The sequence below is a fragment of the Hemibagrus wyckioides genome, linkage group LG24 (genome assembly GCF_019097595.1).
Source record: "Hemibagrus wyckioides isolate EC202008001 linkage group LG24, SWU_Hwy_1.0, whole genome shotgun sequence".
In the NCBI taxonomy this organism is placed as follows: domain Eukaryota; kingdom Metazoa; phylum Chordata; class Actinopteri; order Siluriformes; family Bagridae; genus Hemibagrus; species Hemibagrus wyckioides.
In genome coordinates, this window is record NC_080733.1 from 5,090,496 (window position 1) to 5,102,455 (window position 11,960).

Genomic DNA, 11,960 nt, shown 5'->3' on the forward strand with positions numbered 1-11,960 from the left:
TGTGTGGTAAAGAGAGAGAGCAAGAGAGCGAGACAGAGAGAGAGAGTTGCAAGAACGGAAGTGTTGCCAATCCCCAGTGTCAACCTTCAACCTTGCCTTATTTAGGCAGTCAGTGCGTACTTAAGGTGAGGGGAGGAGTGAGTTCTTTGATGTACCTGCAGTTACACACATCATGCTGACTAAAAGTGGTATTGGAGTTTATTTCGCAAGCTATCACAATATGAAACAATAAGCCAAGCAATTGATCAAATGATGACTAAAAGATCAGGTCCGGAGAGGGAGAATTGTTGGCTTGGCGAGTTTACCTGGCTTGACACCTGGCCCAGGCTCCGGGCTTCCCTCACCCTCCTCTCTCACTCCCACCGGTGCTCCTCCTATCACTCAGGCCAACAGATAGGATTGCCTTTTTAGGGAATGGCTGACATAAACTTGCTTTGAATGGCAATAGAGTCCCCTTCCTCTGTATTGTTTCTCCCCCCATGGCCTGAAGCTCCATCCCACCCTCTCCTCCTCTTCCTCCTCCTCCTTCTCACCTCCACACTGCCCAGAGGCTGCTAGAGCAGAGAACCAAACACTAAAAGCATCATTTTAAATTAAAGCATTCCTGCACAAGATTAAAAAATCCCTAGCAGCAAAAGAGTTTTTGCCTATAATAGAGATACCGCTTTTCTAAGTGGAAGAGACACTAAATCTTTTTTTTTTACCAGTATAAAATTATGAGATACACTATATGGACAAATGTTTGTTAGACATCTGACCATAAGTGCAATCTGAACATCCATTTCCAGATTTATTCTCCCTTTGCAGTTATAATAGCCTCCACTCTTCTGGAAAGGCTTTCCACTAGATGTTGGAGTGTGGCTGTGGAGATTTGTGAGCATTTAGCCACATTAGTGAGGTCAGGCTCTGATGTCGGTCAAGCAGGCCTGAGGCACAGTCCCAGCATTCTAGTTCATGCCGGAGGTGTTCAGTGGGGTACATGTTTCTGTAATGCTACAGCTTCCAAAAGCATTCTGGTTTGAGTGTGTGTGTGTGTGTTGGTTTTGAGGAAGTGGGGGTTGTAGGTGTGTGAGTGTGAGTGTGCTGCCAACTTTGTGGTAACACTTTGCGGAAGAACCACATATGGGTATAATGGTCAGAAGTCCACATACTTTTGGTCATGTAGAGTATATCAGTGTTAAATTTGTCATACAACATTAACTGGAACTAGGGCGTGTAAAACATGGGCGGTTTAAGCCAAGACATCCAGCTGAAAGAATATGGCTTATACCAGGGGTTCTAAAGATAAATACTTGTAAAATAACTTTCATGGACCCAGTGTGAACATAAACTCCCCATCAAATGTTGGCTGTGTTTTTTAAATGTGTACAATAATATTTTGTCTATAGATTTCTGCCATGTTTTTTCATTCCTGAACTAATATTAAAATTATTTATATGCTATACACTACTTGTTTTTTTTATTTATTTTTTATCAAATTGGGAAATAACTGTAAGGATAATAATTATATTATAAATATGATATAAATAAATCAACTTTAATAAGAACAGGGTGTGTTTTCCACTTAAACAAACAAACAAACAAACAAAGAGTCTCGGGTGGTAATGAACAACGTCTTGCTGTGGTGTGTAAAATAAAGTACAAAGTTCTCCAGCACAAAGGATTAATGTGCTGGGAAACATAAATAGACTTATTGTACTGCCAGGAATTATGGATGAATCAAAGTAGACGCTTAATCCATCGTCCTTTGCATGAGCAAAGCAGTAACCCTGTTCCCTTTAAAGGCCTTTAACTGACCCTGCATCATTTTTGGCATGTGTGTTGGCTGGGTTTAGATGGAAGGAATATATGACTACTGGGTGAGATGAAGGCAAAAAAAAAAACAAAAAAACCAGGGCAGGTTTCTTACTGCAGAGGAGGAGTGACAGGAGAGGCAATTCAGACTGAAAGACAGCCAGAATACCAAGTGTCTGTGATTCAATACTCTGCAAAACCACAGAAGCTTTTAAAGCCAGACTTGATGCCCTCTCTTCACTGAGTTTCCATAAGCATTAGGAAAATGAGCGAAAGAGAGAGAGTGAGTATCCCGAGTGTTTCACAAATGCACACAGAAAACCGTTGCTCGCTAGATACTTTTCTTTGTTGTTTTAACACCGGGTGACATTGAAACACAGAAACAGACTCCAATAAAGATCCTCTAGATGACTGATGAGCTGTAAGGTACAAAGTGTGAGTGGAGATGAGACTCAATGTTGGAATTGGGGGAAACTGTGAAACTTTCACTGAAGTACTGTATATCTGAATGATGTAATCTGGTGTTTTCTGCTTCCAGAAGCAGAATCTGTAGAATGTTCTATGCTCAGATGGTTGAAGCTTTACAAAGCGACCCATGTGTCATTATGGAGGTCACTTTTATATTTGCTCAAACTGTGTTTCTTTAACTCTTCAGTTTATATATCCGTTTACAAGGCTGAGGTTTGCTTCTGATATTCTAGTAAAGCAAGTGCAAGAAAAGGGAAGTCATGTGAAATATTTCACTTCATTTTTTTTTTTTTTTTTTTTTTTTACAGTACCAGGAAACTGAGGCCTATTTAGCCATCCAGTACTAGTTGAAGAAATGTGCTACTTTAACCCAGACACAAGAATATGTGTTGGTTATAAAAATAACCTATAGAGTAGAAAAACGTACATTTCAACATGGATCTGTAAAAAGATCTTTCAACACTGATATTTCTCCATAAAGATATTGTTACCGAACATGGCAAAGGCCCAGCTATTTCTCATCAGCTAGACCTGACGAGACTATTTTTGGGAACCTTTTCAAGGAGATTTGTTTAGAAACAAGTCCAAACTGTAAACAGGTTTGGGAACGGTGTGTGTCCCAAAGTGTACAGAGCCCTTGAGAGGAAAGCAGCACGCCCTCTGAGTTCCAGCAAAACACAGCAGTCAAACTGTGTGCTCACTGAGCCTCCACGCTTTGATGACTAAGTTTGGCAATAACTACCTGCTGCTCTTGTCCATATATGGAACCTGAGACATGAGAAAAGCAAAGAAACTCCACCCAGAAGGCCTCGAACGGGCAATTGTTTGTCATATAAACAGTGTACAGATGAGAGAGCATGGGAGTGTTGAAGTTTGACAGAGAGAGAGAGAGAGAGAGAGAGAGAGAGAGAGCGTTTAAGTGTTACTGTGATAGTACGCATACACATGGGTGTGAGAGAAAAAGAGCTAAAAATAAAACTCAAACCTGTTGAAAAGAACGGAGTTGAAAATGAAAAGGACAAATACAGCAACCCAATGACATGTAATGATGTATAAATTGTAGATACAAACCCTAGTCGGCCAGCTAAATTAACCCAAAGCCTCAGTCATCATTTCCTCTGCCAAGGCTGACTATATAAGGTTAAGATTTTACTGTCATTACAGGCCACTTCCTCCTTGCATGCTGTGATGTAGATCAACAGCACACCATTTAACTACCTCTCAGTGTCAGCAACGGAGATTAACAACACTAACACCATCAGCAACGTCAGTACCAGAAAATAGAGACGTAGACAAAAACCATTCCACACAAAACAAAACAGTTAAGGAGATAGTGAATGAAAAGCTCTGTGTTTTAAGGCACACTTGTGTAGTAGTTGCTAACTACAGCAAAACAGAAGTGAAAACATTTAAAACCTCCTAGCATAGCTTAGCAAGCACAACTTCTTTCATTTAGGTCATTTTGATTTCCTTGAGAAAGATCCATGTGACACAAGCCTTGAATTCTTGACATTGTTACCATGTGACACACTTAAAGATTTCCTTTTATGGTTGTTGCTGTTACATCGGCTAGAGGGCGAGGCCTCAGCACTGCCAAAGTGCACAAACGGTCTAAAGCTCAGTCTTTGAGGAAATAAATATGATAGCCATTAATATGACACATCTATGGGTGCACACAGCAGCATGGCATATAAAATCCTAGCTCAAGATTTTAGCTCACGTCATGTCATGTTAATTTAAACTACTTCAATGCTTTAATACTACTTTAAATGTACAGGACCGTTTGTTGCTCTGTCTTCCTGTTTCTGTACCTTGGTAAACAAAGCTCAGTGGTAGTAACAAGGTGTTCTGTTTCACTGAATTAGGGTTTGGCTTCTCATTCAAAGAGGATGAAGAAAAGGCTAACAACTGGCAACTAAAAAGTTTTTTTGTCATGTCAGAGGTAATCAATAACTGGGCTCTGGATAAACAAAGCAGAGTACACAGATGAGGTAGCTGTTTAAATTGTGATAATTGAAGCAGTGTGTTTATATAGTGTAGTGTTGTCTTTTCTCACTGCTGTGCAAGCAGCGGGTTATGGCAGGGTAGAATTGAGAGCAGTCGGCACATGCAGCTCTTTGCATTCCAGTACTGGCCGGGCCCTTCTGTGGCTTTACGTGCTTGAACGTGATTTCCTGTTCAAACTTGCAGGGAAAGGTATCCCTGAGAAATTCACTTCCTGTTCAGAATGCTTCAGTCATTCCCTTATTTGGCAACTCGAGCTGCCATGTGCCCAGAGGCAGTGTGTGCCATGCTATGATATCTGATGTTAATTTTAGAGACGGTTTTGATTGAATGTCAGGATTTACATGTGCCAGTTTAGCTTATCAGAATATTTATGAACAGGAAAGTGGGGCTAGGAGGAGAAAGAAGCCTTAAGGATACACTAACGTGAAAAACAAAACAAAGGTTGCTTGTAACAGCGTGACAAACGGAGGGAACGGATGATAAGTGCGTATAACCCAAACAGAGTTCTCTGCCAGATATTTATTGTTGGAAGCTGGCCTTGGTGTGCAGCAATAGAACAGGACTTAGTCATGAGTTAGAAGTATTGAGGATGTCCACACCTCACACATAGTGACATCATCGATAACACCCAGGGCTTGCAATTAATATTCAAGTAGCTTTGTGATGGCAATGCATAGTTGTTGTATTATCTTTAGTATTGTTGTGATTGTTGTAGTTGTCATCTTAGGCCTATTGGAAGTGATGTCAGTGAAACTGCTATAAGGGTGGAGTATAGTTACGCTTAGTGAACTTTAACCGTTGTAGGAAATATCTTAGTGACACACTCAATGTTTCTTTTAAAAATGTAAAAACCACAGACCACAGCTAATCAAAGATCTCAGTATGCTGAAATGCATGCTAATAGAGTTAAACAATAATGGGCTCGTTTTTCTTTTACGGACATTATCCAACATCCTGCAAGAAGCTTCAAATCTTGGTCTGGGTTTAAGGAAAGTTGAAGGACTTGATACTTGATACTGAGAGATTTTCTGACAATATGCTTGCCATGGTTTTAATGCCAGCAAACATGCTAATGCCATCGCACAGAGTAGAAGAATGAAGGACTTTCTGATAGGTTAATCCTCCTATTCATTTTAAGCGAGAGCAAATATCAGGCCAGGACAAGGCTGATCACCTGATGGGCCTTCCCCTCACCAGTGGATAGGTGATTACAGAAAGCTTAGTAGAATAATTTTTATGATTGAAAACAATATGTTGATAGAAACTAAACTGTTGATCAAATATGATAGGATTTACAAATTAAAAGGAAAAGTACATTACGCTAGCTGACCTTTATTAACTCATCATTCGTGGGATGGAAAAATTCGTCCCTATCTCATGTATGTATAGTTAAGTGTTTTGTATTTTAGAAATATTACCACAGCAGGGACTGTGCTCCATCTGAGCCCCAGTTTGTGGGAATCTTAGCAAGATATTAATAAGCCAATGATCTCAATTGATATACCAACACTGGAGTGAAAACCCCCACACACATGCAGTGGGCACAGTGGCTATCCCTGTATGATGAAATTGGCACCACATGGCCCTAAAATAAATCACAGAGGGTGACAAGTCAAAACTGGGAAGCATCCGCATGCCAAAGTCCAAGTGAGAAGGCCAATCTGGTCATACTCATGGCGTGGTGACATGAGTCTCTCAACACCTTGTAAATCCTTTCAGCTATAAGAGACACCTTTGGTACTCTGACAGCTATCACTTAGAAGAGGAAGTGAAGAAGTGAAATGTCGAAACAGAGGACAGAGCCACTATTGATGTACAGAAGAAAGCAAATGAGGAAGCTGGGTTTTTCCTTTTTTAAAAAAAACATTTTTGGTCATTATCATATCCTATTCACAGAGCTGAACAGTTTAATAGTACGTGTCACTATATATGTTTACATTACGTATTGTATTGCATATTATATACGTTTTAAATAAGGCATGTGAAGAAATTCCATCTAACTCACATCCTGCGTAACTTGGTTATGGTTATGGTTATCCAATAGTTACTCTACTTAATCATGTCAGTGAAAAAATCTCTTTAAGGGGTGTGTATAAGGTGGAAGAGTATATGAATCCATCTATGCCATAAACTGGAGCCTAATCCAATCTGCAGAGTAAGAGGCCATCTGGTAAAGTAAAATGTGACTTCCTTGTTCCTGACTTAATTCACAGGCTGTATGTAGTCAGTCGAGATGCACGTTTAAGTGTTTCAAAAATCAATGTATCACAGCAGCGCTGCCAATCAATGCTCCATTTACCATCACTGGGGAAGCCACTGACCGCCTGGGATGCTAAGAGGGCGTGTAAGAAGAGCATTCCAAGAGAAAGGGGGTAGGGTGGAGTGTGCTTCTGTGTAATCTTTACAAATGCTAATGCAGGAGGATAGGCTACTTTATGTGGTTATGACAATAGAAGAACACAGGACTCTTTATAGTAGTGTGGACTATGGCCTCTATTTTAACAAGTATTTATAGGCGCTTAGATGTGCACAGACAATACCACCTCAAATTTTCTGAAAGCCTCCAAGGCAAAGCCTGCAAAAGAGCATATTCGAGACCATTAACGTTAACACAAGAGATTCTTGTGATTTCTTGTGATTCTTAAAAAACAGCTGGATATTCAATCTTTCATTTGGAAAAACAAAAAAAAACCCATCAGAATGTTGATAGGAGCTGGGATTTAGCTCAGTACTGATCAGTGCAAAAGGGTGGTGGTCCTGAAAGGAGCTCTGCATATCTGCTGAAACACAACCCCAGATATACTTGCTTGGAAAAATCAGTTCAAAACTCAGAGAAGTCTTATCTGAAATGCGAACATCCCACTGCGCTGCTAAAAACCACTACACTGAATACAAATCTGGATTATTTATTGGTAAATCATGAAGTTAACATTCAGTACGAGTGTGAAAGGGGGATGGACTTGCGGGATTCTTTGTGGGGGAGGTCTGCCAAAGTTTTTGCAGCAGCATGTATATCCTAAAGGACTGAATTCTTCAAACCTCTCAGTCTCAAATGATCAGGTTGAACTCATTCCTCCAACTCCCATGTGCATCGCCTAACACACCCCAGCTTCCCTGATGTGATTTTGAGACACTAACAGAACGACGATAGAACCCAACCGTATTCACAAATTACTTTTCATATTTATGATCCTGAATATATTAAATTACATCAACTTAAATAGAAGACTGGATTAAAAAAAAAAAGAAAAGATACAGAATATATCAAATAAAATACTCCTGAGACAAAACCTGACTTTGCTGATCAGGGGGGTGATTTGTTCAGGATTTCTGTAAGTAGAGTTTCTTCTCTCACTGTACAGAGAGGCTTAAGGTAGGGTTTGACATAATCAGCTGTTTCTGTTTATAACCACTATTTACGAAGGTACAAAGCATTATGCATATTAAAAGTCACAGGATTTGTTGCAGAGGATCTACACTGTTGTTTTAGATGGACTACATTTACATTTTTTCTCTCCAAAATGTGCCAGGTATATGTGGACCTTGTGCCCTTTCGATACAACTTGCAAAAGATGATCAAGATGATAATGATAATAGAAGCCCCACCTTTACAACGCTGAACGAGAGAATATCAAAGCAATCAAGCAGGTGATATCAGCACTTTCTGGCTAAAAAGGATGGGCCTATATAAAGCCATAAAATGATTGCCATGCCTTTGCACTCCATATTAACTCACCTGTTGTCTCTCAACAGTGAGTCATCTAGCAATATTTATTGTGCAAGGTTACCGAATTCAATGACAAGTAATTAGTTTAATCATTTCTAAGCATTTCAAGGTCCCACTGAAGCTTTTCTCTATAGCAGCTAGGCTATTCATCCACAGCCATCCTGATTAGCAAGTGGCACTGGAGAGTAGCATTTATCATTCTGATTTATTCTGATCATGCGACCTCGTTGCACAATAAGTAGAAGTCGGATTGATATGCTGTAGCAAGGATAAACTGCTTGTTAATCCACTGCTTTAATTGTAATGTAAACACATCAAGTAACCATTTAGCCTATATCCTGTTGTCCATTCCCAAAGTTCATTCATCTTTCACAGACGGTTTGTGTGAACGATAAAAAAGACATGTTTTTTTAAACAATCAGCAAGTAGCAAAGGTTGTGTTCGACTACAGATATTTCACATAAGAAAAACCTGCACAATTTTTCATTGTGGGTTAACCAGGCCTCTTTTCCTCTACAAGCCTAGCTTCCCCTTCTTTTCACTCTCAAGTTGCATGAAACCAGTGTAGCAATGTGCACGCGACAGCCGGGTGTGTGACGCCGGACCAATCAGAGCGCAGAGATCCGAAAGTTTACCTTTTATGGCTCGAGCCGGGCATGTGCAGAGGTATAAAAGCGCGCTCCCAGCACTCCCACTTCACTTTGAGCTCCTCCACACGCAGCTAGTGCGGAATATCATCTGCCCAACTAATTTTATTTCTTAAGCCGACAAACCCCAAACCTCAAGGTAAGGATTTTTTTTCCTTTCTTTTTAAAATATTATCAGTTATTAATTATTACTAGTAGTATTACATTCTTAATTAGACATGCAAATGTGTTTTCAATTGTCTGGCTACAGTTTAATTGAAACCTGAATCCTGAGTTGTTGGGTTTTTTTTTTAATTTAAAAATCATAAATATTTTTAAAAGTAATATCACTGCAGTAGTATCTGGTAGGATTTTTTTTTATTTTTTTACCTTCAACCTTTTTAACTTGGGCACGTGAGCTTTTCAACGGTTGTGCACGCGTGATTTCTCTTTAAATATTGAAAGTCTTCATGGCTGACTTTGTTTGTGTTTTTTTTTTAATGGGTATTTTGACATTTTAACATGCACTTTTATCGTCTTCCCGGCTCGGGAAGTTTCTTTATGTCTTCTCTGCAGTAGGGTGTGACCTACTTGGTTAACGTTACTCTGTGGCTAACTAGCATGCTAGCTTGTGCTCACGAGGCGACGCAGCCGGCTGTCCTTCACACACTGAGGCGCAAACGTCACCGCAGTAACCTCAGGCGGCTCGTGCCTCAGTCAACCATCGAAATTTAAACACTTATTTCGATAAAGTCGCTAGAGTTTGACCTTCATATAGCAGCCATTGGAAGTTTTAATCCCTTGTCTGGCTTTTTTTTTTTTTCCTTCTAAGACTCCGACAGTTGGCTGATTTCAAGGTGTGGCCCACTCTCTAACCGTCTCTCAACACATAACGGATAATGGTGTGCACGCGCGTATGCTTAAAAAAAAAAAAAAACAGCAGTTTCTATCTAGTGCACAAAAAGTAGAGATTTTATTTTTTATTATACTAAATGGGTCTGGTTTGAAATTACTCATGAAAACCCAGCATCACGGCAGGCTGCAGAGTCGTGACGCAGTATCGTTTCCGCGAACCGTATTCATTAAAGCGGCGGTGAGGATGTGTAACTTTAGGGAGTGGCCATGCACATGAACTTCGTAGTCCGTTCCTTTTATTGAACCTTTCTTCCTCTGGCTGAATGCCATACCTCCGGCAGTCGCAAAGCGGCTCAAACCATTGCCTTTTATGGTAACAGTGAGGTACTTCCTTTGTCTGGAGCGCATTGTTCCGCTTTAGCGCCCTCTAGTGGTGATGGAATGAAACGCAGGACAGGAAACAGGAAGCGAGCCAGGGTGATCACGTGTTCACTAGAAGCCCTTCTGCTGTGCTCTAGTCGTTTAACCTGCTTTTCCCCTCTTTTTTTTTTAATAGTTCAGCCATGGATGATGAAATTGCCGCACTGGTTGTTGACAACGGATCCGGTATGTGCAAGGCTGGATTCGCTGGAGATGATGCTCCCCGTGCTGTCTTCCCATCCATTGTGGGTCGCCCAAGACACCAGGTATGTGTTCAGTGTAAAATTTTTGACTTTTTTTTTTTTTATTCGATCAATATTGCAAAAAAAGTGGTTTGGTTTTTTTTTTTTTTTAATGTGGTTGCTTTGCTTTTTTACAGGGTGTGATGGTTGGTATGGGACAGAAGGACAGCTATGTTGGTGATGAGGCTCAGAGCAAAAGAGGTATCCTGACCCTGAAGTACCCCATTGAGCACGGTATCGTCACCAACTGGGATGATATGGAGAAGATCTGGCATCATACCTTCTACAACGAGCTGCGTGTTGCCCCTGAGGAGCACCCCGTCCTGCTTACCGAGGCTCCCCTGAACCCTAAAGCCAACAGGGAAAAGATGACCCAGGTTGGTTCAGTGATAGATTTGATGTTATGAAGAGTCTCTGCCTTTTGGCTGACCTCTTAAACCTATTCTCCTTAAGTTCATCCAGTTCATTCCTTCATTCACTTTCTCCAGGCTTCATCTCTTCTGAACCTGAGTTTCTCATCTGTTGGAACCAGCAGGTTATTTCTTTCCCTGCCTGGTTTTTCTGCACTTGTGTTCAGTCTTACATGTGTGGCTTTTCCCCCCTCTTAATTCTAACCTTTTCCTCTCTAACTGCATGGTCTGTAGTGACCTGTTATTAAAATAGGGTCATGGATTAAACCTTCCCTTTCTCATTGCAGATCATGTTCGAGACCTTCAACACCCCAGCCATGTATGTTGCCATCCAGGCCGTGCTGTCCCTGTACGCCTCTGGTCGTACCACTGGTATTGTGATGGACTCTGGTGATGGTGTGACCCACACTGTGCCCATCTATGAAGGTTATGCTCTGCCCCATGCCATCCTCCGTCTGGACCTGGCTGGCCGTGACCTGACTGACTACCTCATGAAGATCCTGACCGAGAGAGGCTACAGCTTCACTACCACAGCCGAGAGAGAAATTGTCCGTGACATCAAGGAGAAGCTCTGCTATGTCGCTCTTGACTTCGAGCAGGAGATGGGCACTGCTGCCTCATCCTCCTCTCTGGAGAAGAGCTATGAGCTGCCTGACGGACAGGTCATCACCATTGGCAATGAGAGGTTCAGGTGTCCCGAGGCTCTCTACCAGCCATCTTTCCTGGGTAAGAATTTTCTGCAGCTGTTGAATGCTATAATAGATGTATTTACAGTTGCATGATTTGGGAGATGGTGTCTAATACTGTCTTGTTCCTCAGGTATGGAGTCCTGTGGAATCCATGAGACCACCTTCAACTCCATCATGAAGTGCGATGTGGATATCCGTAAGGATCTGTATGCCAACACTGTACTGTCCGGAGGTACCACCATGTACCCTGGCATTGCAGACAGGATGCAGAAGGAAATCACATCCCTGGCCCCTAGCACAATGAAAATTAAGGTGAGCTTAGTTTCAGTCATGGCTTGGTGGTACAGGTGTCTGAATGAAAGGCAGTTGAAGCTTTATTGCATGACTAATGCTGAATCTTGTCTCTGTAGATCATTGCCCCACCTGAGCGTAAATACTCTGTCTGGATCGGAGGCTCCATCCTGGCCTCCCTGTCCACCTTCCAGCAGATGTGGATCAGCAAGCAGGAGTACGATGAGTCTGGACCCTCCATCGTCCACCGCAAATGCTTCTAAACAGACTGTTACCACTTCACGCCGACTCAATCTGCGCAGAGAAATACCTGAAACGACAACATTGGCATGGCTTTTGTTATTTTTGGCGCTTGACTCAGGATCTAAAAACTGGAACGGTGAAGGTGACAGCAATGTTTTTTGGCAAATAAGCATCCCCGAAGTTCTACA

General features: G+C 41.4%; 1 protein-coding gene across 1 annotated transcript in view; it reads left to right on the forward strand.

Moving 5' to 3' along the window:
- Positions 1–8,625: 8,625 nt before the first annotated feature.
- actb2 (actin, beta 2) overlaps positions 8,626–11,960 on the forward strand; it is a 3,732-nt gene continuing 397 nt past the window's right edge. The window contains exons 1-6 of the mRNA XM_058378433.1: positions 8,626–8,782; positions 10,034–10,163; positions 10,277–10,516; positions 10,837–11,275; positions 11,369–11,550; positions 11,649–11,960. The exon at positions 11,649–11,960 is cut by the window's right edge and continues 397 nt beyond it. Coding sequence (XP_058234416.1) covers positions 10,041–10,163; positions 10,277–10,516; positions 10,837–11,275; positions 11,369–11,550; positions 11,649–11,792 — 1,128 coding nt within the window. The 5' untranslated portion in view covers positions 8,626–8,782; positions 10,034–10,040 and the 3' untranslated portion in view covers positions 11,793–11,960. The remainder of the gene's footprint in view (positions 8,783–10,033; positions 10,164–10,276; positions 10,517–10,836; positions 11,276–11,368; positions 11,551–11,648) is intronic.